Source organism: Heterocephalus glaber, unplaced genomic scaffold (assembly GCF_053883595.1).
Source record: "Heterocephalus glaber isolate CG9 unplaced genomic scaffold, H.glaber_assembly_v1.0 deba00001687, whole genome shotgun sequence".
Lineage (NCBI taxonomy): Eukaryota > Metazoa > Chordata > Mammalia > Rodentia > Bathyergidae > Heterocephalus > Heterocephalus glaber.
In genome coordinates, this window is record NW_028258412.1 from 22,205,057 (window position 1) to 22,227,978 (window position 22,922).

Here is a 22,922-nt window from a genome sequence, read left to right on the forward strand (position 1 = left end):
TCCGCGCGGTTCCCGGGCACTCAGGAGCTGCACAGGGCAGCAGGCGGTCCTGGGCCAGGCAGGCACTGCAACCCCTTCTGCCTTTCACCCGTCACCTCTCCAAAGGTGACACAAATGGAGTTAACTGGCACACCTGGGAGGCATCTCAAGCCCCTTGTTGTCCTGCTTGTCTAAACACTCTGGGTGGGCTATCGTGCCAACAGTGCCAACAAACAGAGCACCCCCCATGTCATCTGGGGACTGGAAGAAACACTGCATAAAAATGCAAACCATTGCACATCCACTCCTGACTAAAGCAAACACTGCTGTCTCAAAAGTACAGGCAAGCATGAACATGCATGTATGTGTGAGAACCAAGCTTCTGTAACCAAGAGCTCCACAGTGCTTGACTCTAATTCACAGTTTAGCACTTTCCAGACTCATTACACAGGCACCCTCCCAGTGCATCCAACTTCAACTCTGCCAAATGTGAGGCAAAAGGGCCCACCTGGGAAAGCAACACTTTCCCAGAAGTAACAAAGAAGGAAAAGAAAGCACAAACTTTATGCTGCTTTTGAATATTTTACTTGAACTAGATATTAAAGACTATTTTTTTGACCTTTGGGAAAAAAAAGACAGGCAGTGTGGAGATCAACCCTTTTATAAACATTATCATCCAGGAGCAAATGGCTCCTTAATTTAATCAGGATCTCATATTATCAAATCACTGCCTCGGCTGCAGCCTGGCTGCAAACAGGAGCAGAACATTATCAAGCTGCTCAGGAAGCCAGTAAGTAGTAATTGCTCCCCTAGAGAACTGGTCATCTGAAGGGCGTCCATGTCCTGCCTAGTTACAGGAAGGAAAGGATGGCTGAGATTTGTACCCTTGCTCCTCACCAAAGTAACAGATGCAAAAGCCAGGCTGTCCAAAGTCAGCCCGATTTTGCTCCCTTTTAGCTCTCAATCCTTCCAAAGCGTGTCTCAAGTGGATGTGGTCTAGACTTTGCAGTCTCTCCTTACCCCCGGTTGGAAGTATCTCACAGCACTGGGGTGACTGAGGCTAAGAAACACCACATGGCATAAGATTCACATGAATCTGTTTAGAAACAAGAATCTGAGTTTTATATCACTGCTTTTTCAACTGTCTGACAAAAAGGTATCCTCTATTTTCTACAATATGTCACCACTAAACCAATCAACTGAACACACCACATGCTGGAGTACAATTCAGAATCTAGGAAGGCTATGTGATGTCTACATTCCCACACCTTGATAGCTTTGTCACAGCCCCTTCTTCCTGTTTCAGACATCTGATTCATTTTAATATGTTTGAGAGCCACTGGGGGTTTTTTTGTACTGAGGATCAAACTCAGGACCTTGCACTTGCAAGGCAGGCGGTGAAACCACTGAGCTAAATCACCAGCCCTCGTTTTAATATTTTTAAAAAGTACTTCTACTTGAATTCAACTTTACTAAATACAGAATTTTTTCCTGTGATAGACCAGTCTTGGGAGAAGCCTGAGCATTGAACCCAAAACCTCATGCATGCCAAGCACACACTCTACCAACAAGCTACAGCCCCAGCCCCGGCTGGTCTTTAATGTACAGCTGAGCACAGGGGACAGAGCAGCACATCCCAATTAACCACAATCAGGGCTCAGAGAGCATAATCCACACCAAGACCCTCCCAGTTCTCTTCAAGAATTAAATGTCCTGTATTTTAATCTTTTCTCCCTTAACCATTACCTCTTGCTCCACAATTAAAGCACAGTTAAAATATTTGTTTCTCTGTTGGCTGAGATTCAAAACTGTGTAAGACACAAAACAGTGTCTATGTAGACTTCTTTTCTAAGGGGACTGGCTTGTGTAGCAAAACTGTCTGTCTACCCTACTAGACAAAAGTCCAGACATGATGTAAACAATCCACCCTCTTCAGGAATAAATGTACCATTCACATACTCTTTCTTACTAAGGCACACTCCTTTGAGACAAAGACAGCTTCAAGTATCAAATGAACTTTCACAAAGGCATATAACATATAATTATCAACCACTTTCTATTTCTATACAAATGAAGCAACTGATGTTTAAGTCTTCTGCTGAATGCATTTTTAGGAGCTGACCTAACTGTGCCTGAGCAAGTACAGAGTCATAAGAGAATGCAGACACAGGAGCCTACAACTGAGAATCTGTTCACAGGATAAAACCCCCGCCAAGCAGTCCTGACCAGACTTGAATTGAGTCCCTTGAGCCAAAAACATTGAGAGGTAAGGTGGGTTCATTCTCTTAAGCAGCTGAGGCTAACAACTGCCAGGGCTCAAAGGTATAAATTAATCTCCCTGGGATAACAAGTATTTGAAAAAGGATTCTCTAAATAAGAATGGCTTTCTATTCGGGAATGGTTTTCCATTTCCAAACACTGAATGTCAAGCCCAAATTAATTCCGTGAGAAACTAATCTTTTAAACATCTCCACTACCCTTCATTCTTATACTAAATGGGGGCGGGGGGGGGGGGGTTGGTACCAGGGATCAAACTCAGGACCTTGCGGTTACGAGGCAGGTGAGGTGCCACTGAACTAAATTCCCGGCCCAGGCCCAGGGTTTTCTTTTTTAAAATACAGAACTTCTCCCTCTCATAACATGCAACATAGCCATCAGAATTCCACTAATGAGAAGGTGAGAGAAAAATGTGTGGCTGGTGATTAATAACAGAAACCACAACTGGGATGGGACCCGGCCAGGCTGGGAAGCAGCTAATTTTGCTGGGTACCTGGGCAACGGCAGAAAAGCCATCAACTTGGTCCCTTGCTGGCACTCTGAACTCCTCCAGATGCTGGGATGAGGATCGAGGTGAGGAATGTGCATGGACCTCGACATCTTGCTCTCCATCACAGCCAACAGCCCCAGCAGGAGGGGCAGCTGTGACTCTGTCAATAAGCTCAATCAGAAGTGACTGAGGTCACCGGGCCAGGGACCGAAGCAGAGCAAAATGGATGCAAGAGGCTCAGTCCACGTGGGCACAGACTACTCGAGGAGCACATGTGGCAGTTACCACAGAGACAGAGTGGCAGGATGCTGAAGAAGTAAGAGTTCCACTGCTCACGGTGGAACCAGCTGGAAGGTGGGTCCGAGGAATAATAAATAACATCTCTTTGGAGGCAGTTACCACTGAAATTCTTGGAGATAGTAACATGGGCACTAAGAAAGTGTCTTTGAATGGCTGAGTGCTCTGGAAGCTGCTCCCCAATTATTTTGATCATCAATGCAGAAAGCTCTTGATAGGTGTGGCACCTACACAGATGCAGCTGATCAGAGAGGACATAAACTTTGTTTCTGGGTAAGAACCTACCTCAAACCTCTTGCTTCTTAAGAAGGAAACAAAACTTGCCTTAGGGATCAGATAAGAGAGACACAAATATAATGTGCCTTCCTCTTCAGGAAAAAGAAACCACTCAGGGACATTACCTGAACACATAACCACTAGACCACATCCTAAGCATGATCCATCTTCCAGAAATATAGTGCTGGGGACTGGGGGTTGGACTTTCCACTTTGTTTGTTTTTACCTCCTCAGTCTCTGCTTTCCTATTTTAAGAACTGCCTCCATTTGTGGGGCTGTAAGGATTTTCCATCCCCAAGATCTTTGCTGTATTCCCAGAGACCTAGAATGAAGATCCTGAGCTTAGAAAATTCAAAACCATTGTCTCTTTTACCCAGGCAGATCCTCCTCTTCTTTCTTCAAGTGATTAAGAACACAAAAGAGAAGCAGGAAGGAGAAAACAGCAGTGTAAGAAACAGACCCCAAAGTAATGACTTCGACTTCCATATTTCTGTTTCTTCTATTGGGTTTCCCTTCCTTCCAGCAACTTCTTCAAAGAGGCAGTTTATTCTGCAGTGCACTTATCAAATCTTTGAACACCCTAGAAAGGTTTTTCCATCAGAGCCTCTATCCAGCTGGTTCCGTTCATTAGCTTAGTGGTGGCGATGACATACTCTGTACCCCCATCTTCCAACTGGGACAGAAACCGCAGGGCAGCAATTTCAGCAAAGGTTACACCCCCGAGGAAAAATATCAGAGTGACTCGATTTTCTCCTGGTTGCCCTAAAGTGTAAACAGTTCAGAATTCAGAAGTATTACTTGTACTTGTCTTTCTGCCTCCAAATATTTTTTCATTGCTAGCAATAAAAAAGTCAAGTGTGCCCTGAGCCAGAGAGTTCATCTGAAACTCAAGAACACTGATTTTGATCTCAATGCTTTTTCTAACTCTGGAGAGCCTTGAAGCAGAGACTGAAAACCGCTACTCCCGAGGGAAGAATGCTTACGATATACATTAGCAACTAACAAAAGCGGTATACCTGACTGTGATTCCTGAGTACTTTACAAATGTCTTTTACACAGCAACTACGCAATACATGAAAACCACACTAACAGCTCATAGTTATCCATAGATGCCATATGGGACTTACGTTTTTTCTGCAGCCCCGTGGGCAGTGGCTGGCGTTCCTCAAAGTGGGGCCCCGGGAGTATGCGGAGGACTTCCTCAATGCTCCGCCAGCCGGGCCGGGACAGTAGCTGGGCCAGTCGCACGCTGAGCGGTGCATAACCACTGTAAACGTAGGATATGTCCGTGGGGTTCTGTTCAGTAATGAAAGGAAAAAAAGACCCAAAATAATAGAGATTTAGAGCACCTGTGATCTTCTGAGTAATCCAAAATAAGGGATTAGAAGGCAGAAACTCAAACAACCCCCTTGCCCAAGTCCTGTCGCAATCCAGCCCAAATGGGCTCTGTTCTCAGCAGCCAGGCTTCATTCAAATCTTGAAAAGCCACTCAAAGGAGCTCTGGGCACTGAAGATGAAAAACTACCAGGTTCAGCAAGAAGTTTCTGAGAAGCCACCTTGGCCCTCTAGCTGAAAAACAATGCATGTAACTTCTGAACCCCAAAATTCTACTGTTAGGCGTTTATCCTTCAGAGGGACTTGTAGACCACCAGAGAATAAAACAAAGGATAATCATATGAACTTCATCACTGTAATGGCAAAAGGCTGGAAACAACCTGAATTTCTACTTTAAATCACGAAAAAAAGTGTAAACTTAAGACCTTTTCACAGACACAGCTCAGTGGTAGAATGTGTGTGTGCTTAGCATGTGCAAGGCCTTAAGCTCAATTCCCAGCACAGAAAGAAACAAAAACAAAACAAAAACTCCACTCGGTAGCAATTGAAAAGAATCAGAAAAAATGAGGTAGATCAATGAAGGATCTTCAAGATCGCCCATTAAGTGGTATGGGTGGATTTGCGGGGGAGAGGTCAGAACAGCAAAGAGAGCTGAACTAATATGCAGATGATAGCACAGAGAATTAAGGGAATCTATCTTCCTACTGGGAAAAGTAACCCAATTTTGCTACTGATAGAGAAGAACTGTCTAGATATAGGCTCTTGTTGCAAAAGGTAGCCCAATAAAGATGTTTATGAAAAACCAAAAATGGCAGTGAGAAGATGAAATTTAGAAACACTTCAATAAACAATAAATGAGAGAATTGTTTTCAGAAAGAAAGACGGCTATGATGATAAAGCAGCACGTGTGACCTCGATGAACCATGTAACCATAACTAACCAGGGTTTAAGCAGAGAAGGGTGTCTGACCTGCTCATTAACGTCATCCATCCAGAGGCGGAGCGTTTTCCGAATTGTGGGGTAACTGTTCCTGGCCCCGGTCTGCGGCTTCAGCAGCCCAGCCTTCTCGAGGTTGTGCAAGGTCAGGATGTGCTCATAGCCATAGGTCTACGAGACAAGTCACTTGGCTTTGGTGTCAGATCAGGAAAAGGGCTTCTTGCCCGTGACTCAGGAAATACCATTCGAAAGATGTCTGTCCCATTAGGAAAAGTCTCAAACACTCATTCAATCCCGGACATAAGGATGACCTCTCTTCCTTGCCCAGAATAGGAAGAGACCCACAGTTTTGTGATACTAACGAACCATTCTCCCCAGTTCTGGTCCTTATTTCCACTTTCGGTTTCTCACACCAGAGAAACACCACGGCACTCAAGTATGTGTTAGGATCCACACAGATGACTGGATGGGGGCTGTTTTAAGAATGGCGCCTTTGAAATAGCGGTGATCCCAGCATTTGGTTATCTACCCAAAGGCCTGTGTTTTAGCTTTTTTTTTAACATCCACTTAATCTGGCAGTCTGAACCTTTTTCTCCCACTGAACTCTGACTTTCATGGTCTGAGAAAATATCCCACAGGACTAGGCCCTCCTTAGCCACCTATCTTCCTTCTAATCTATGTAAATTGCTGTGGTGGCTATCTTATGTACAATACAGTAAAAATTTATTGTACGCAATTTCTATTAAATGTTAAAAAAAAATAACAAAAAGAAGATAGAGAAACAGGAAGTAGAGAGACGTTCTAGTAATTTCCCAAATTATATACTGCACGGTTTCAAAATTTTTTCAACATATATGCTAATTTGTTTTATTTATACCGCTAGGTCCTCTTAGTTCATTGAAAAGAAAGTTTTATGCTATTATCTATTTTTTTTTTTTGGTAAGAGTTTTCTGTCTATTACTCTAACATTTTGGTCATTCTTTTAAGCTTATGGTACACAGTATATTAAATATTGTTATTCTTTATTATGAAATTTTGCCTTATTTTTTCATACTTTTTAAAAATATCTTCTTTATTAATATCTACTTGTACTACACTGAAATAAAAATTCTAAAAGCAAAGAGACTTCCCACAGATCAGTCTGGGTCCTGCTTCGGGGTACATTAGCAAGGTCTAGCAATGACCACGGATGAGGACAGGGACAGCGGGGGAGGGGACTTGCTAAAATTGTGTGCCCAACTCATTATTTCTTTTTTTTTTTTTTGGTACTGGGGATCAAACTCAGGACCTTGCGCTTGCGAGGCAGGCGCCGGAATCACTGAGCTAAATCCCCGGCCCTCAACTCATTATTTCAAAGTGGGATGTGAAATAAAGTCAAAACTACTAGGAACACCCTGAGCACCAAATAAAATATAATATACTTATATACGTGATGTAATGATTATTTTAAAAGAACGAGGCAGATCTATACGGCCTGACAAGAATGATCTCCTGGATATACTCTTAAGGACAAAAAGATGGTAATAAAATATTATGTAAAGTAGGTTTGTTTTATTTTTTGGTTGAGACAGGGTCTTGCTATGTAGTTCAGCCTGTGCTTGAACTCTTTATGGAACCCAGACAGACCTTGAACTCGGCAATCCTCCTGCCTCAGCCTCTTTAGTGCTGGATCACAGGAGTGCGCCACCACACCTGGCTTATGTAATACTTTACATGAGCTAAGCATGTTCTGGTCTAAGTACTTCCTATTTAACGATCCCAAGACACAGTTGTTGTTACTGTCTCCATTTGATAGAGATGTTTAATAACTTGCCGAAGGTCACACAGTGACAGCAGAGCTGGGCCCCTAGCCAGTCTCACCCCAAAGTACATAAGCATTTTTTTTTGGTACCAGGGATCGAACTTGGGACCTTGCACTTGCAAGGCAGGCAGCAGAACCACTGAGCTAAATCCCTGGCCCCATAAGCATTTTTGATACACACTCGAAGTTGAGAGGCTGGAAGAAGACAAACCAAATTTTTGACATGAGTCACATCTGGGGAGGAAAACAGAAGTGCGTTCAGAGGTGGGAGATGTCTGTATTTTGCTCCCTATGCTTCTGCACTGTTGGAATATTATGAAAATGCATCTCTTTTTTCCAGTACCAGGGATCAGATTCAGAACCTTGTGCTCGCGAGGCAGGCGTGGCGCCACTGAGCTAAATCCTTGGCCCCATGAATACTTAATTTTAATAGTAACATATTTCCTACCAGTCACTGATAATAGCAAATACTGCCTGAGACATTTTCAGAGGGGAGAATTTTAAAAACAGCAGTGGGATTTTCCTTATGATAAAATAAAAGACTTAAATCTACTAAGCAACTGTTGTCAGAAGTTTGCAAAAACTTCTCTTTCTTCATTACCTAACCAATTCATTAAGAAAATGAGTGCTACAATTTATAATAGCTAAAACTTGGAAGCAGCCCAATTGCCCATCAACTGGAGAATGGATAAAGGAAATGTTTTTTTTAAATAAAATGGAGTACTACTCAGCCATTAAAAATGAGAGATTAGAGACATTTATTGCTAAATGGATGCACGTTGAGGCCATACTCTTAAGTGAAATAAACAGGACACGCATGTGTAAATACTGAATAGCTTCTCTACTGTGAGAATCTGAAAGTGTAAATAAGGACTAAAAGGTACAATAGATAATGTGAAATAGGAAGAAAAGGGGCAAAGGGGCAGGGGAAGTGGAAGGGGTTGGGGGAAGAAAAGAAGGGAATGGAATTAATATGAGAAAATGAAAAAATGGAAATAAAGTGTAAATAGGGAGGAGCGGAGGGGTTGAAGGGAGGGCAGGGGAAGGGGGAAAAATAAGAACCAAGAGAGATTATGTAAAGGTGCAAATTTCCAATGAGGAATGTCATTATATTGTATACCTAACATGTACCAATAAAATATAATCCACATAAAAAAAAAAAAAGAAAAAGAAAATGAGTGCTAGGTCTATGTGGCCTGGTTTTTGGTGCTGGCTCTGCCACCTACGAGCCAGATGGCCTTGAGAGAGTCACATCATTAGTCTATGGCTCAGATTTTCATCTATAAAATGAGGACAACAACAGCTAAGACACAGGGTTATTTTGAGTATTAACCGCATACAAATAAAGCTCTTCTAATAGATCCTGGCACATAGTAAATGTTCAATGATCGTTCACCACTGTTATTATACACAAGGTACAATAAACAATGATAGAACAATTCTTTTAGGTGCTGAAAAATCTAAAGGCCAGTGGTAATGATAAACCAAAACAGTACCTTTGTGAAATACTTTTTTTAAAAGACATTTTCTCTTTTGGCAAACTAAAATATTTTAAAATGTACTACCTGGAGAATTTCTCTTTTGTAATAATCCAAAACTTTTTGTTTGAGTCCACTGTTGCACACGGATTGGAGGCAAACCAGCCTTAACACTTTGATCAGTGGGTGCTTTTGGGCAATACAATCCTCGATGTAATTGTTGACCTAGAAACAAAGTACATACATAGATTACCTTCTTCAGTGATTTAAACAATTTGAGATTTACTCATATTTTTCTAAGTCCAAGAAAGGAAATGTGCAGGAGAATGGCTCCCTCTTCTCTCTCATTCCCTAGCCCCTGTGTGAGGTAGCTCACCGACCTGGCACCTACCCACCCACCCCCACCCTCCAGCCCCCGACCCAGCCAATGCACAAACACACCAGTTATCAGACCAAATTACAGGGGCACCAGGCAGCAAGGACAGCATCAGCCAATCGCAATGCCTGCTGCGAGACAGCTATCTCTGTGGACACCCCTGTGAGAGGCTGCCAAATGCCTAGGGCTTCTGTGTCCTCGCCTACGTCCCAAACAGCAACAACTTATCTAGAAGCGGGTAATGGGATATTTTTATTGTATTTTTGTTGTTTTTTTGGTACCAGGATTAGAACTCAGGGCTTCACGCTTGTCAGGCAGGTGCTGTGCTGCTGAGCTACATCCCTGGCCCAGGAATATTTTTAGAAGATGGGTGTTTTCATAATTTTAATTTAAAATTTAATAGAGCTAAATACATTTTTAGAGCTAAATGTTTAAAGAAATATAAATAAATATCTCAAAAGCAAGTATCTTAGTTTTGTTTTTGGCAGTGCTGGGGACTGAACCTAGGGCCTCATGCATGCTAAGGAGGTGCTCTTACCACTGAGCTAAGATCTTAATTTATGTACTACAGTGCTTAGAAATCTTGGATTTCAGGGAACAGGTCTCATCTCACCATGTACTACAGAAAGGATTAAAGTAATGTTAAATAGCTGTTCTTCGATAACATTCCTGTTTTCACATTTTGCATTTGTTCCTAAAAATATTTAGACAAGGTACAGAAATCAGAGCATTTGTTTCTGTGACTATCACTACATGTCTGAAAAACTTTCAGCTATTTGTTAGAGTGGTTTTATCATCTACATACCTTATCAGTGTCTATTCCAGACATAAACTCCTGTTCCACTGTTAATTTATCAAAGAAGTCTTCAGAAGCTAAAAAAGAATTAGCAAATTGGCAACTCAGAAACTCAATAAATGTTAACTTATTTGAAGGGTGTGCTTTTATACACGAAGCATGATTAAGAAACAAAACATCCAAAAAGGAAAGCAGGCCTGAGTTCAAATCATCACCCAAAGAGACTCATCTAAGACATGTGGAAAATCCTTGAACTCTGAACTGCTGAATTACATTCAGACATGGCTGAGTACTGTACTTTCTTGCTGTCCCTAGGATTTAAATACAGATGACGGAATTTTGCAGGATAAGTCTCAGTATCAATAAAAACAAATTTCCCAAGAACTTTCACTTTGGGTTTTTTTTTTTTTTTGAGACAGGGTCTCATTATGTATTTCAGGTTGGCCTTGAACTCTCAAAGTTGGAGCAATCCTCCTGCCTCAGCCTCCAGAGTGCTGGGATTAGAGGCATGTGCCACCACTCCAGATGCTTCTACATTGTGTTTAAGATTCCAAGTACACTTCATAAAACTGGGTGTTGAACAATCTCCTACTCAGCTTTTACAGCCTTGTATTTTGTGTTTAATATAAATCTGAGTTTTTCCAAAATAATCAGATTGGGCTCTCTGTACCAATTCTGTAGAAAACTTTTAAGGGAAACCAAAAATACAGAAATATGTTGCTCTAGGGCCAGGGATTTAGCTCAGTGGTTCTGCCACCTGCCTCGCAAGCGCAAGGTCCCAAGTTCGATCCCCGGCACCAAAAAAAACCAAAAAACACACAGAAATATGTTGCTCTAAGTAGTCCCTCACAATAAGGGGGGAAAAAACTAGACTAAAAAAATTAATTGCCTTATGTTATGATGAGGACAATCTTAGGGACAAATTTGTTCTCTATATTCCAAATATTTTGTCCTCTAATTAATCATAAAATGAGTTAACTGGGCTGGGTGTGGTGGTGCACACCTGTAATCCCAGCACTCAGGAGGCTGAGGCAGGAGGATTGCCACAAGTCTGAGGCCTGCCTGGGTTACATAGTGAGTTCAAGGGCACCCTGAACTACATAGCAAGACCCTATCTCAAAAAACAAAAAGCAAACAAACAAACAAAAATGAGTTAACCACTCTTACCATGCACACACTTGGGACTGAGAGGCACACAGAAGGAAAAAGCAGAGCTGACTGGGCTCGGGCTGGCTCAGTGGTAAAGCACACGCTGCGCATGCTTAAGGGCTTGGGTTCCAGCCCCAGCATGGCCTCCTGGCAAAAAACCAGAGCTGATTTTCCCAGGGAAGCATCAGCATGCCAATGGCCAGGGCGTCAGCACTATGTGTGAGAGTCAGCCCTAGACAGAAAGAATCATACCCAAGGGTACTTACTGGTCACATCTTTGATCAGCTCTGCAATTGAGGTGTGGTTTGCGAGCGAGCCCCTGGCTGCCTGCATGTGGGGCAGCTGGGACACAAACTGCTTGATCTCCCCCACCGTCTTGGCATTGTGTCGCTCCTGCAAGGGGGAGGCGGCAGCTCATCAGGTAGGGCAGCTAAGTCAGGGGATGTGTCATTTATAATAATAATGTGAAAGAAAGAATGCAATACACAAAAATCAGGTCAACTCTTAACTCCAACATTATACTGAATAACAGAAAAATAAATACATCACAGCAAGAGCTCGTGGTGCCTGTTTCCCATGTTCGTGCTTCTCTAGAGAGTGAACGCCTCTGATTCTCCTTCCCTATGCAGCAGTTCACCCACAGTGTCCAGGATTTTGTGAGCACCTGACCACTAGCGGGGGATGGTGTTGCGGAAATCATACAAATTTCTAAGTAAAAAAACTAAGATGGCTGGGCATATGCCATGCCTAAAATTGTAGTACTCAGGACGCTGAGGCAGGAAGATGGCCATGAGTTCAAGGCCATCCTGAACTACACAGCGAGACCCTGTCTCAAAAGCCAAAAACTAAGATGAAAAAATTAGGTCATATGCAGAAGCAACCACAACCAGTAAAAAACCTCCTGTGTGGTAGAAACAGATCCAGCCCTGCTGCCACACCTCAGCCCTGAGTACAGCCTAAAAGCAAAGTGAACCTCGCTGAGCAACAAGGACGTATTTAGAGGCAAACTGGTCTCAACCAGGAGCATCATCAGAAATCTGAAAAATCACTTACTGAATATAATTTTTCTTTTTTTTGGTACCGGGGATCAAACTCGGGTCCTTGCACTTGTGCAGCAGGTGGCAAAACCACTGAGCTAAATCCCCGGCCCTGAATATAATTCCTAAGAAAAGTAAAAACCTGAACTACATACTTAGAGAAAGAAGAGTTTTCAAAACCCTCTAATTCACATCTCTGAAGTCTAACTATTCAGCTATCACCTTACTTATTATCAGCTTACTAAATTCCCATGTTTCAAAGAGGAGCTCGACACCAGCGAACGGGCAAGAGGAGGCAGGAGGTGATAATGAAGGCTCCGGTCTCGGCGCTCCGGGTGGCCAGGCTTTGGAGCTCATTATCACCCGGCTCGCGTGCAGGTCCCTTGGCACCCACTCGTGGGCACCTGGAGACGCATCACGAACTGCAAGTTCATCACTGAGGAGCTTTTATTCTTGGTACAGCTGGCTTCCTCTTAAGGAAAGTGGGAAACAACTTAAACGAAGATAACGAAACCGTTTACGAGAAAAGCTTATTAATCACAAATGCTTTGGTGCCCCCATGACATCTAAAAAAGGAGAAAACTTTAACACAACCTTTTCCACCATGGGTCTGGGGAAACATTACTTTTGTGTTTTGTTTTGTTTTTTTGTGGTACCAGGCATCGAACTCAGGTCCTTATGCTTTCAAGGTAGGCGGCAGAACCACTGAGCTAAATCCCCGGCCCTACTTTTTGTTTTTGAGACAGAATCTCCCTATGTAGTTCAGGCCAGCCTTGAACCCACTATGTAGCCCAGGCTGGCCTAGAACTCACAGAGATCCTCCTGCCTCAGCCTCCCAAGTGCTGGTATTACAGATGTGTGCCACCATGCCCAGGTCTAGGAAAAAGTTTTAACAGAAAGAAAACTTTGGGTCCTCTTGAATCTGCAGCTGCTGAGGGTGGGAGGGTTGTGTTGGCACTGAAGCCCTGCCAGAGCCAGTCCTGTTCTCTTTGGGCTGGACACTCAGAGACCACCAAGGTGATAACCAATGCGTGTCTCACCTCAAAGGCCGCAGAGATGATCTTCGCCTTCTTGCTGAGCACGGAGCCCACTGCATTGAAGTTCTTGTCTCGGATCTCAGCGTAGAGCTCCTCTGCAGAATTGAGCTGCAGCTTCTTCGCCTCCGTGGGCAGCTCCTTCCCACCATCACCCTGCTTCTTAGGCGCGAATTTCTCCGGGGGTAACTTCACATAACCTGCACAGTGGAAGGAGCCATGCACCGGTGTGTAATGACTGGAAGAACCAAGAATCAAGTGCCCAAGCACAAAACTTAATTTCCATCTCAACAGAGAATGGGAGCCAGCTTTAGAAGAAAATGGCATATAGCTCTGAGTTTTTAGTTCCCACAATCTAAGAACAGGAAGCAGTGACTCTGTATGATGGAAACCACAGCTCTAATTTTCTTTGGAGCAGTGGTGACCTAATTCCTAAACTTAGGAATTAGGTCACCTTTCCACTCAAATCTATAGAGATTTCCCTCATTGTCTTCTAGTGGTTTTCCTTTTTTGCTGTTTTTTTTGGGTTTTTTTGAGACAAGGTCTTGGTGTGTAGTTCAGGCTGGCCTTTAACTCACTATGTAGCCCAGGCAGGCCTCAAACTTGAACTCGTAGCAATTCTCCTGCCTCATCCTCCCCAAGCGCTGGGATTACAGGCATGAGCCACCACACCTGGCATTCCAGTGGTTGTCAAACTGTATAGGTCATGTCCCATTAGCATATAATGAAATCAAGCTGGTGGGAAGCAAGGAGCACTGAAACAAAACAATAGCAACAAACAAAATAAAATACTAGTGTGCAGCACATGAAGTAAGGGAAGACAATGGTGGCTTTCTGGTTGTTTCGTTTTGAATAAAACTGCTGTTTGTTTTATACAAACCCACACACATGCATGCATGCGTGTGTGTGTGTGTGTGTGTGTACAAGCACTTAAGGATGATATAAATATACTTGTTACTGCAGGTTGCAGTCTGAAATAGTCTGAAAGGCAATTCAGAAGGCTGGGCGTGGTGGCGCATGCCTGTAACTCCAGCACTTGGGAAGGATGAGGCAGGAAGATCCCCACGAGTTCAAGGCCAACCTGGGCTACACAGTGAGTTGAAGGCCAGCTTGAACTACATGGAGAGACCCTGTCTCAAAAAACAAAACAAAACAAACAAACAAAGAAATGATGGGGTCCATGACATATGCCTATAATCCCAGCTAACAGGGAGGGTGAGGCAGGAGGGTCTCAAGTTAAGAGGCCAGTCTGGCCAACTTAGCAAGATCCTGTCCCAAAGTAAAATTTTTAAAAACGGCTGGCGATGCAGCTCACTGATAGAGTTACTCTGAGTCTGAGGTGCTTACTATCAGTAAGTAAATAAATTTTTTAAATATTTTAACCTTTTGGAGGCATCATCTAATCATTCCTCATCCAGTCATTTTCCTTTTTTAGACACTATTTGGTCATTTTATATATTATAGACATATACACAAATAAAATATATAATCAAAATAAATTTGGCTATACACTTTTTCATTTTCCACATTTATTAGTTTAATGATTCCATAATATTTTATAATGTTCTCAATGATTTGGATTATTTAGAAAATTCTGGAAAATAAATGACAGATTTTATACAAATCTCCCCTTCTCCATTTTTTGAACAATTCTTCAAGGGACATCCTCAGACTCTGGATTTTCTTAGAACCAAGAGTTAAAGTTTTACATACTGCCAAACTGCTTCCAAAGGATTTATATTAATCTACATTTTAAAAATCATCATTATAAGTTTTATCTTTAAGTTCAAATAAATCCCAAGTATGCAACATAAAAATGGTATTCTCCACATAAAGGATATTTTTATCAAATTATCTACTAGTAAAAGCAGATGTCACTTTACTTACTGTTCTGAATGCCATAAATTTCATCAATGAGTCCTTCATATGTGAGCTGAGTAGCTAGAGGTGTTAATAAATCCACATTTCGATCAATCAACAAGAGGTTATCAAAAACAGGAAATATTGAATTCTGGCTTCCTGTAAACTCTCTCTTCATCCTGATCATCATGTTGGCCACTTGCTGGAAACAAAATATTGAATCAGGTGGGGCCCTCCTGGGAACTAGATTTTTAAACTCAGCTAAAACCAGAAAGACATGGGGATGTAGCTTAGTGGTAATGCACTTGCCTAGTGTGTGCAAGGCCCTAGGTTCAATCCCCAGCACTGCAAAAACAAAACAAAACAAAAACACAGACAATCAAAAGAATAAAAAAAGGGAAAAAGTTCAAAAGTGAGATTGATAAGAAATTAATAGCTATCAAAAAGCATTTGCTAGGGGCCAGGGATTTAGCTCAGTGGTTCCAGCACCTGCCTCCCAAGCGCAAGACCTGGGTTCGATCCCCGGTAACAAAAAAAAAAGCATTTGCTGGGCTCGAGATTTAGCTCAGTGGTAGAGCACTTAACCCAGCATGCACCAGGCTCTGGGCTTATTCCCAGTAATGCAAAACAAACCAACAAAGAAACAAACAAACAGCATTTGCTGTCTGCCACCCATCCCAACACTTGGAGCCCATGGTTGCCACCTCCCTGGGTGGCAGTATCAGACAGTCTGTGCTTGTCACTTGAGGAAGCTGTGTTCTACAAAGTCACGCTGACACTGAATTAGCCGATACTGAACCACTCTTCCTAGGGGACATACACTTAGGAACCCAAGAGCCCCATCATGACTTTCATCACCTGATCAATATACAGCCTTGCTTTACATGTGTTTACAGACCCCTGACTTCATGGGTATTGCTGAGTCATTCACACTGAACTCACAGCCAACCACAGCTCCGTAACCCTGGCCTGAATGAAGCTTGTGGAACATGCCCTCTTCTCCATTAGACACTGGTCGGGGCCTCACCTGGTGCTGAACCACGCTGCTAAGCAGAATGAGGAAGAGACACTTGCTTGCATTCAAGAGCTCAAACAAGAAGGCAGAGTGTCACCTTGCTGGCAGCCCTCAGCTGGGAACATGCTCTATGGTGACAAATTTCTCACAACTCTGCATCCACAGAGCATTGGGGGTGCTGACTCGGGGATTCGCACGCGCGCACAGGAGGGAGGAGGCAAATTCCCAGACATAGAATTCTTGCACAGCGAGGGTCCACTATATCTGTGCCGCTCCCCTTCCCTCCTCCCTCACCAATCTGGACAGGGCTGCTTCTCACCCGGGCACACTCCCCTTTCCCGAAGATCTGGGGGATCGTTCCGTACAGAGCTTGCAGGGTCATCATCCCCTTGGCTGCATGGTACAGGCTCGTCTGGTCGCCCTCCAGGTAGCAGTCCTGCGGGGAGAAAGGCCGGGCCATGGTCACCAGCTGGGAGCTGCCCAATGCCCGCCTCTGTTTGTGGACAATAAAACCATTTCCTGCTTCTGCAGGGACATGAGGACTCCAGCTCTCCGGAGGGCCGGTTATGGAAGCCACTCTCCCTGCACTGGTGCCAAGAAGTGTGAGCCCACCCTCAGCTCTTCTTCATTCATGAACTCGCCTTGAAACCGTGATGAATAAAGACCGAATCAGGGATGGGCTCTCATTCACTCAGGAGGCTGAGGCAGGAGGATCACAAGTTCTAGCTAGCCTGGACAACTTAGAAAGACCTTGCTTCAAAATAAAAAATAAAACGGGCTGAGGATGTAGCACAGTAGTGATGTACCCTGGTGTCCATCCCCAGTACTTCCAGAAAAAGAAAAATAAGATGTAAAATGAGAATTGCTGGGACTTTTTTTTTTTAATCATCATCAAGCACTTCTAGGCCAAAATGGCACCCAGGGCTGGTATACCCCAGGGTCAAGTTTCATAAGCACTGCTACCCCAGAGTCCCCAGGGTGTAGGGCCAGGAGCAGGAAGGCAGCGAGGGCCTGGGGACTGAGGGAGGGTAAGTGGAGCTCTCGGGAGCTCTGTGCAGGGAGGAGGAGGAAGGTGTCTTGAAAAAGATGTCAAGGTGAGTGTCACTAAAGTGCTGCTGCTAGAAAGTGCCCTGCACGTGGCAGGCCATGACAGAGGATGCCTGAGACATCTTTCTGGCAAAACTACTTAAAACTCCTGATTAAAACAGAGCTAACACGGGCTGGGGATTTAGCTCAGTGGTTTTGCCACCTGCCTTGCAAGTGCAAGGACCCAAGTTTGATCCCAGTACCAAGCGCTAACATGAAAATTAAAGGAAGAAAAATATTGGCAAATACTTCTTCAAATAACATTCATGCTTTCTTTTTCTTTTCTTCTCTCTTTCTTTGGTGGTACCAGGGATTGAACCCAGGGCCTTTGCACTGAGCTACATCTCAGTCCTTTTTTTAATTTTTTACTTTTGAGACAGTGCCTCTCTAAGTTGGTCAGGCTGGACTCAAACTTGGATCCTCCTGCCTCAGCTTTCCAGAGTGCTGGGGTTGCAGGTGTGCGCCACCACACTTGACTTGAAGAGAACATCTTGAACATCAATGAACATATGAAATGAGCTTCAGTTTCAAAGGGTCACGGAATACAAATGAAAATAATATTGAGACACTTCTGTTCTCATACATTGGGCAAAAATTAAAGTCTGATGTCAGGGAAAGGCCAAACTTACTTTGAATGCACCCTCGGACTCCATGGATAGGAGATCCCCATCAAATGGAATAAGATCTAAACTGTACTCTTCCCTGTGGATGAAGGATCCCAAGACCCCCAAGTCCTTCAGCCGCTGTTCACACAGCAAGCTACGGCGTGGCACAAACAAAATGTGGAAATCTCTTGTTGGGCCACGTCTGTCTTCACTGCAAAGGAAAGAAGATGGATTCGCTTAAATGCTTGTAAGGGTCAGAGACTATTTGGCTTATTTTATGCCCACTTCCAGCTGCACATCAGACCCTGGACCCTGGTTAAGTAAACAAGAACACTGACTCTCAGACCTAAAGGGTTACAGTCCTGTGCTCTCTTTCTGCTACCCCCAAACAGGAAAGCAGCACTGAGTTACAGCCAGTACTCTGCGGCTTTTCTTCTAACATTCTCTTAAGCCATTATGGGGCATTAAGCTCTCGGGTGTATTAAAACAGGATACCAGTGTCTTTCAGAAAATAAATGGTTCCTTAACCGGACCAATGCAACAACAGTCTCATATTAAATTGAGAGATCACTCCTGACTCCCAGCCTCTTTGCTCCTTCTCAGTGGACTCCAGAAATAGCCCAGAGGCTTTTAGGATGTAAAGGGCTGCATCAATCAATTGTACCAGAGCGCAGACTGTGCATAGAGAGCTTCCTCTAAAGAGTGGATGCTACATTAAATTTTAATCAGCTTATGAAATTCAAGCACATTACATTAATTGGAAAATAACCATTAGAAGGCTTAAAAAAATAAAACTAGGGTCCTTTGCTCTGATATAGGTTTAAACTTTTGGCTATTCCAAGAGAATGGGGTTATGTGCTATGCCCCCATCTCAAACTGTTTAGGACTTCACAAGTTTCTCATCCTCCTCCTTTTTTAAAAAAATTTTTGTTTGTTTGTTTTGTTTTGAGACAGGGTCTTGCTTTGTAGCCCAGGCTGGTCTTGGTCTCACTATGTACCTCAGGCTGGCCTCAAATTCACGTCGATCCTCCTGCCTCAGCCTCCAGAGTCCTGGAATCACAGGAGTGCACAACCTCGCCCACCTCCTATCCTCCTTCTTACACCATTCCATCCCTGCCCAGTTTTCCAAAAGACCACCTTCCAATCCACTGAGGAGTGAGAATTTGTGAGAAGAAGGAGCTCAGTACATTAAAACCATTATAAGGACCAAGCTCTTTCACCTAACATAAGCACTGAGATACCTGAGCACGTTTTCAGCAATTATATCCATCAATTCTAGCCTGGGTCTGACAAAAAAAATAATATTCTTGACATCAGCCGGTGGCAAACGACTTCCTTTAAGTGTGAACATTTTTTCCACTTCATGTTCCTAGAAAAACACATGCATAGAAGGTTAACAAAAACCCTGAAACTTATCATTTTGTGGCTCAAAAATCACTCATATTCCCAATCAAATGCATGATAATAGTTTATTATTAAAATGTAGGAATCCCCATCCCCTACCTCCCCACCCCGGCCAAGCCAAATACATAAGTTTCAGGATAAAGCCAAGGCTACTGCATCGGCATTCAAATGACTCAGACATGATGAACTACTGAGGACACAAGTACTGGTCACATAACACGAGGATCTGCACAGGCCCCTGCATACAAAACATTAATCACCTGCTAGTATCGGTGTTTGTACAGATCAAACACTGTTGTGCAAGTCAATTAGTAGGAAGGAAATGTAAAATCCTACTGTCACTGCTGAAGTCAGAATTATTAATCCCCAAACAAAAACCACAGAGCTCGTTTACCTTCAGTAGTGAATACTGTGCAATCAGGCCAAATGGTCCTGTTAGGTACTCATCCCAAACTATTGCCTGTAAGAGGGGAGAAACATTCTCTTACTACAGACAGATAACCTTAGGAATTTCAATATCAAGAGGAAGCAGCAGTCATTCCCAGAAGGAATATTTTCTTCAAATTCAGAGTTAATAATTCTAAATGGCACTGAGCGTGGTGGCACAGATCTGTAATCCTAGCACTGGAGAGGCTGAGGCAGGAGGACTGCTGTGAGTTCAAGGCCAACCTAGGGTATTTAGTTGAGTTCAAGGCCAGGCTGAACTACATAGAGAGACCAAGGGCATCCTCAAATCTTACAGGGCAAGTGAGTGAAGACTTCAACCTAGGACTTACTGACATTGTAAGCCACTGCTCTGGGCCCTTCTGAGTATTTCTACTACTAAACTCCAGCTTCATTTTTTTCTTTAATTGAAATTATTATTTAAATAATTGTAGACTAACCTTCAGTTAAGAATAGAGATCTCTGTGCATTTAACCCAGTTCCCCTGGTGGTAACATTTTGCAAAGATAAAGCACAATATTACATACATCCAGGATCTCCACACTGATTCAATCCATGATCTCATTCAGATTTCAGCATCACTTGCTGAATTAAACTGGGCCCCTATACTTTAGCCTGCTTTGTGGTCTCAATGGCTGCAAGCAACTACTCTCTCTCTTGAATCTAAGTCTGGTTTCTGGGTTCCTCAGTTGTAGTCTTCCCTTGGGAGGAATATTGCCAGTTCATAAGGGGACTGGCATCCCCCAAAGAACACACAGGCTGCAACTCTGAAAGGTCTTTAAGTCCCCGATCTACAGTGTCTACTTCCCTTGTGAGCTTGATGCTCTCGCAGGGTAAATCATCCTATTTTTGGAAGGCCAAGTTAAAACCCCAAATAACTACATCATCTCTCATTTCTGCGAGGAGGATGTAAGGGGTCGGTGCTTCAGAGCCTTTCAAAGCTGGATTGGTAACGAATGGACAGTGGGCCATCTACATCCCAGGGCCGGGCGCGCCCCACGGGTCCCGTTTCTCAGAGATAACCAGAGCTGCTTCTCTAGACCCGGAGAAGACGCAGCTTAAAGCAGCTCGCCAGGAGCTGGGACACAACAGTGGCTTATTCTACTGTCTCAGAACAGACGCAGTGCCATGCTGACTCCAGGCTACGCGCCCAGGACCTCCCGCCTCGTCGCTGTCGCCCGCAGGGGTTGCAAGTTGATGGGTCCCGATGCTCGCCTCCTGCAACCCCAGTGGACCTCGTACACAGCAAACTCAGGCGATCGAGGTCCAGATTAGGCCAGGCCAGGCCAGGGGAAGCGAGGGTGGTATCGCAGTACCGCGTTCCTCACCTTGCTTCCGGCGCACTTGTCCAAGAATTCGCGCAGCTCACGACGCACTGCCTCACGCAGCACGTTCAGGTTCACTCGCCCGTAGGACAAGTGAGCCGCCATCTTGCCCCACTGCCGATTCCCTGAGCGAAGCCGCGGCGCTGTCACCTGACGACACGATCACGTGATCGGAGCCGCTGATACACGTCAACGGGGAAGCTTGAATCGGCGCTTGAATCGGTGGAGTTCGACTCCTCGCTAGTGCGGTCCTAGTGTCCACCCTATCTCCCATCCAGTGGTTTATTTAGACCCCGCCTTCCTCCTGGAGTCACTAGGGGCTGAAAACGGAGTTTAAAGATGAGGACTGAATCGCTCGTCCCGTTTAAATATCGCAAAAGTAGTTGCTGTAAAAACTTGATATTCAATTTGAAGGCAAATCTTTTAAATTATAAAAATCATATCCTTCGCTTCGCAATAATGACAGTTCCTTTAGTTTGTGAATTCTAATTTATAGTTAGGAGCCGAGGGAAAGTTAAATGCTTTTCGGTTTTTAGCTTTTCCTAATGGACTTTTACGGCGATGTTATTTCATACAAATACTATCACATCTGGAATCCAGGCTCCACCACTTTAACAGTAAAAATAGCTTGAGACTTGTGAGTTGTATCAAAAAGGACTAATTCATGTGAAAGCTGAGCAGTCCCTGGAACTTGATTGCTTAATAAATTATTAGGTTATAAACCTTTGGATACTTTAGCGTGGAAATGGCTCATTTGGGATCTACTGAGACTCGAAAATGTTTGATCAATATATGGCCTCCTTCAGTAATCTTAATACATTTTATGTTAATGAAGACTAAGCAATTACCATGGAGTCTGAGTAAGCAAGATGTGATTTGGGGACGATGCAGAAAAGCAAGCAATGCATTGAAATTTACATTCTCAGGTTCTTTGCTGGGGGGGGGGGGGCGTAACTGTGGATCCAACTTGGGACCTTGCACTTTCGAGGCAGGCGGGGCACCACTGAGCTAAATCCCCAGCCCCTCTCAGGTTCTTGATTCAATCAAGCACTGACATTTAGGTTTTTAGGTTTTTGTTTTTGAGACAGGGTTTCGTGACATAGTTCTGGCTGGGCTTGAACTCAGGGTGATCCTCCTGTCTCAGCCTCCGTGTGCTGGGATTATAGATGGGCGCCACCACACCTGGCTACAGACATTTCAATTGGGCAGTAACTTGTCAGCACACATGCAAATTCTTCCGTGCTCCCTTCTCAACTAGGTTTCATAGTGGCTCTCTGCCTGTCTCCAACTCTTCTCATCTGTAGAGTTTTGTATCATTTTAACACCTGCAAGAATAAAAGTAGAGCTCACAAGCTATGTCAGGAGCTGTTAAGTGAAGGTCTAAGAGGTAAAATGCCTAAGGCTGGTGAAATCTCAAAGCATGTGTGAGTGTAACTTAGCAAGACCAGGATGATAAACTACCCCCAAGCAAGATCAGGATTGTAGATGATGGAGTAACAGGTGCTTCAGGGAAAATTCTAGACTTAGTTTTGTCTTGTAATCACCTCAATACCAAAACTGTGCACTACTGTTGTAGAATATTATTTAGGTAAAAGTAATGTTCTTTTTAAGTAATAACTGCTTTGGAATAGCTGGCCATCAGTATGTTCCTACAAAAGATGTTTAAAGAACTAGCATTCAATTGGTTCAGTAATCAGCTTTGTATTTTTTTTCTAAAACATCATGGCTTAGCCAGGTGTGGTGGTGGGTGGCTAGCCACCTCCCCCCAAACACGTTCATAGATTAATAGTTGGTACTATACGGTACCTCTATTTTTGTTATATATGGAGTATAAAGCAATGAATAACTTTTCAGCACGAGGATTGAACCCATGGCCTTCATTCTGAGCTATATCCCAACCCTTTCTAAATTTTGAGACAGGG

At 43.6% G+C, this 22,922-nt stretch overlaps 1 protein-coding gene across 1 annotated transcript; it reads right to left on the reverse strand.

Annotated features, from left to right (window-relative positions):
- Window positions 1-1,991: 1,991 nt before the first annotated feature.
- Window positions 1,992-21,183, reverse strand: Vps33a (VPS33A core subunit of CORVET and HOPS complexes). Its single transcript, XM_004843893.4, has 13 exons — window positions 21,004-21,183; window positions 19,626-19,691; window positions 19,069-19,196; window positions 17,852-18,038; window positions 16,456-16,572; window positions 15,149-15,323; window positions 13,268-13,461; window positions 11,457-11,583; window positions 10,051-10,118; window positions 8,957-9,094; window positions 5,624-5,761; window positions 4,447-4,615; window positions 1,992-4,081 (listed from the first exon to the last, which is right to left on the reverse strand). Exons 1-13 carry the CDS (start codon window positions 21,103-21,105, stop codon window positions 3,900-3,902), a joined length of 1,791 nt encoding a protein of 596 aa, XP_004843950.1. The 5' UTR covers window positions 21,106-21,183; the 3' UTR covers window positions 1,992-3,899.
- Between the last annotated feature and the right edge of the window lie 1,739 nt (window positions 21,184-22,922).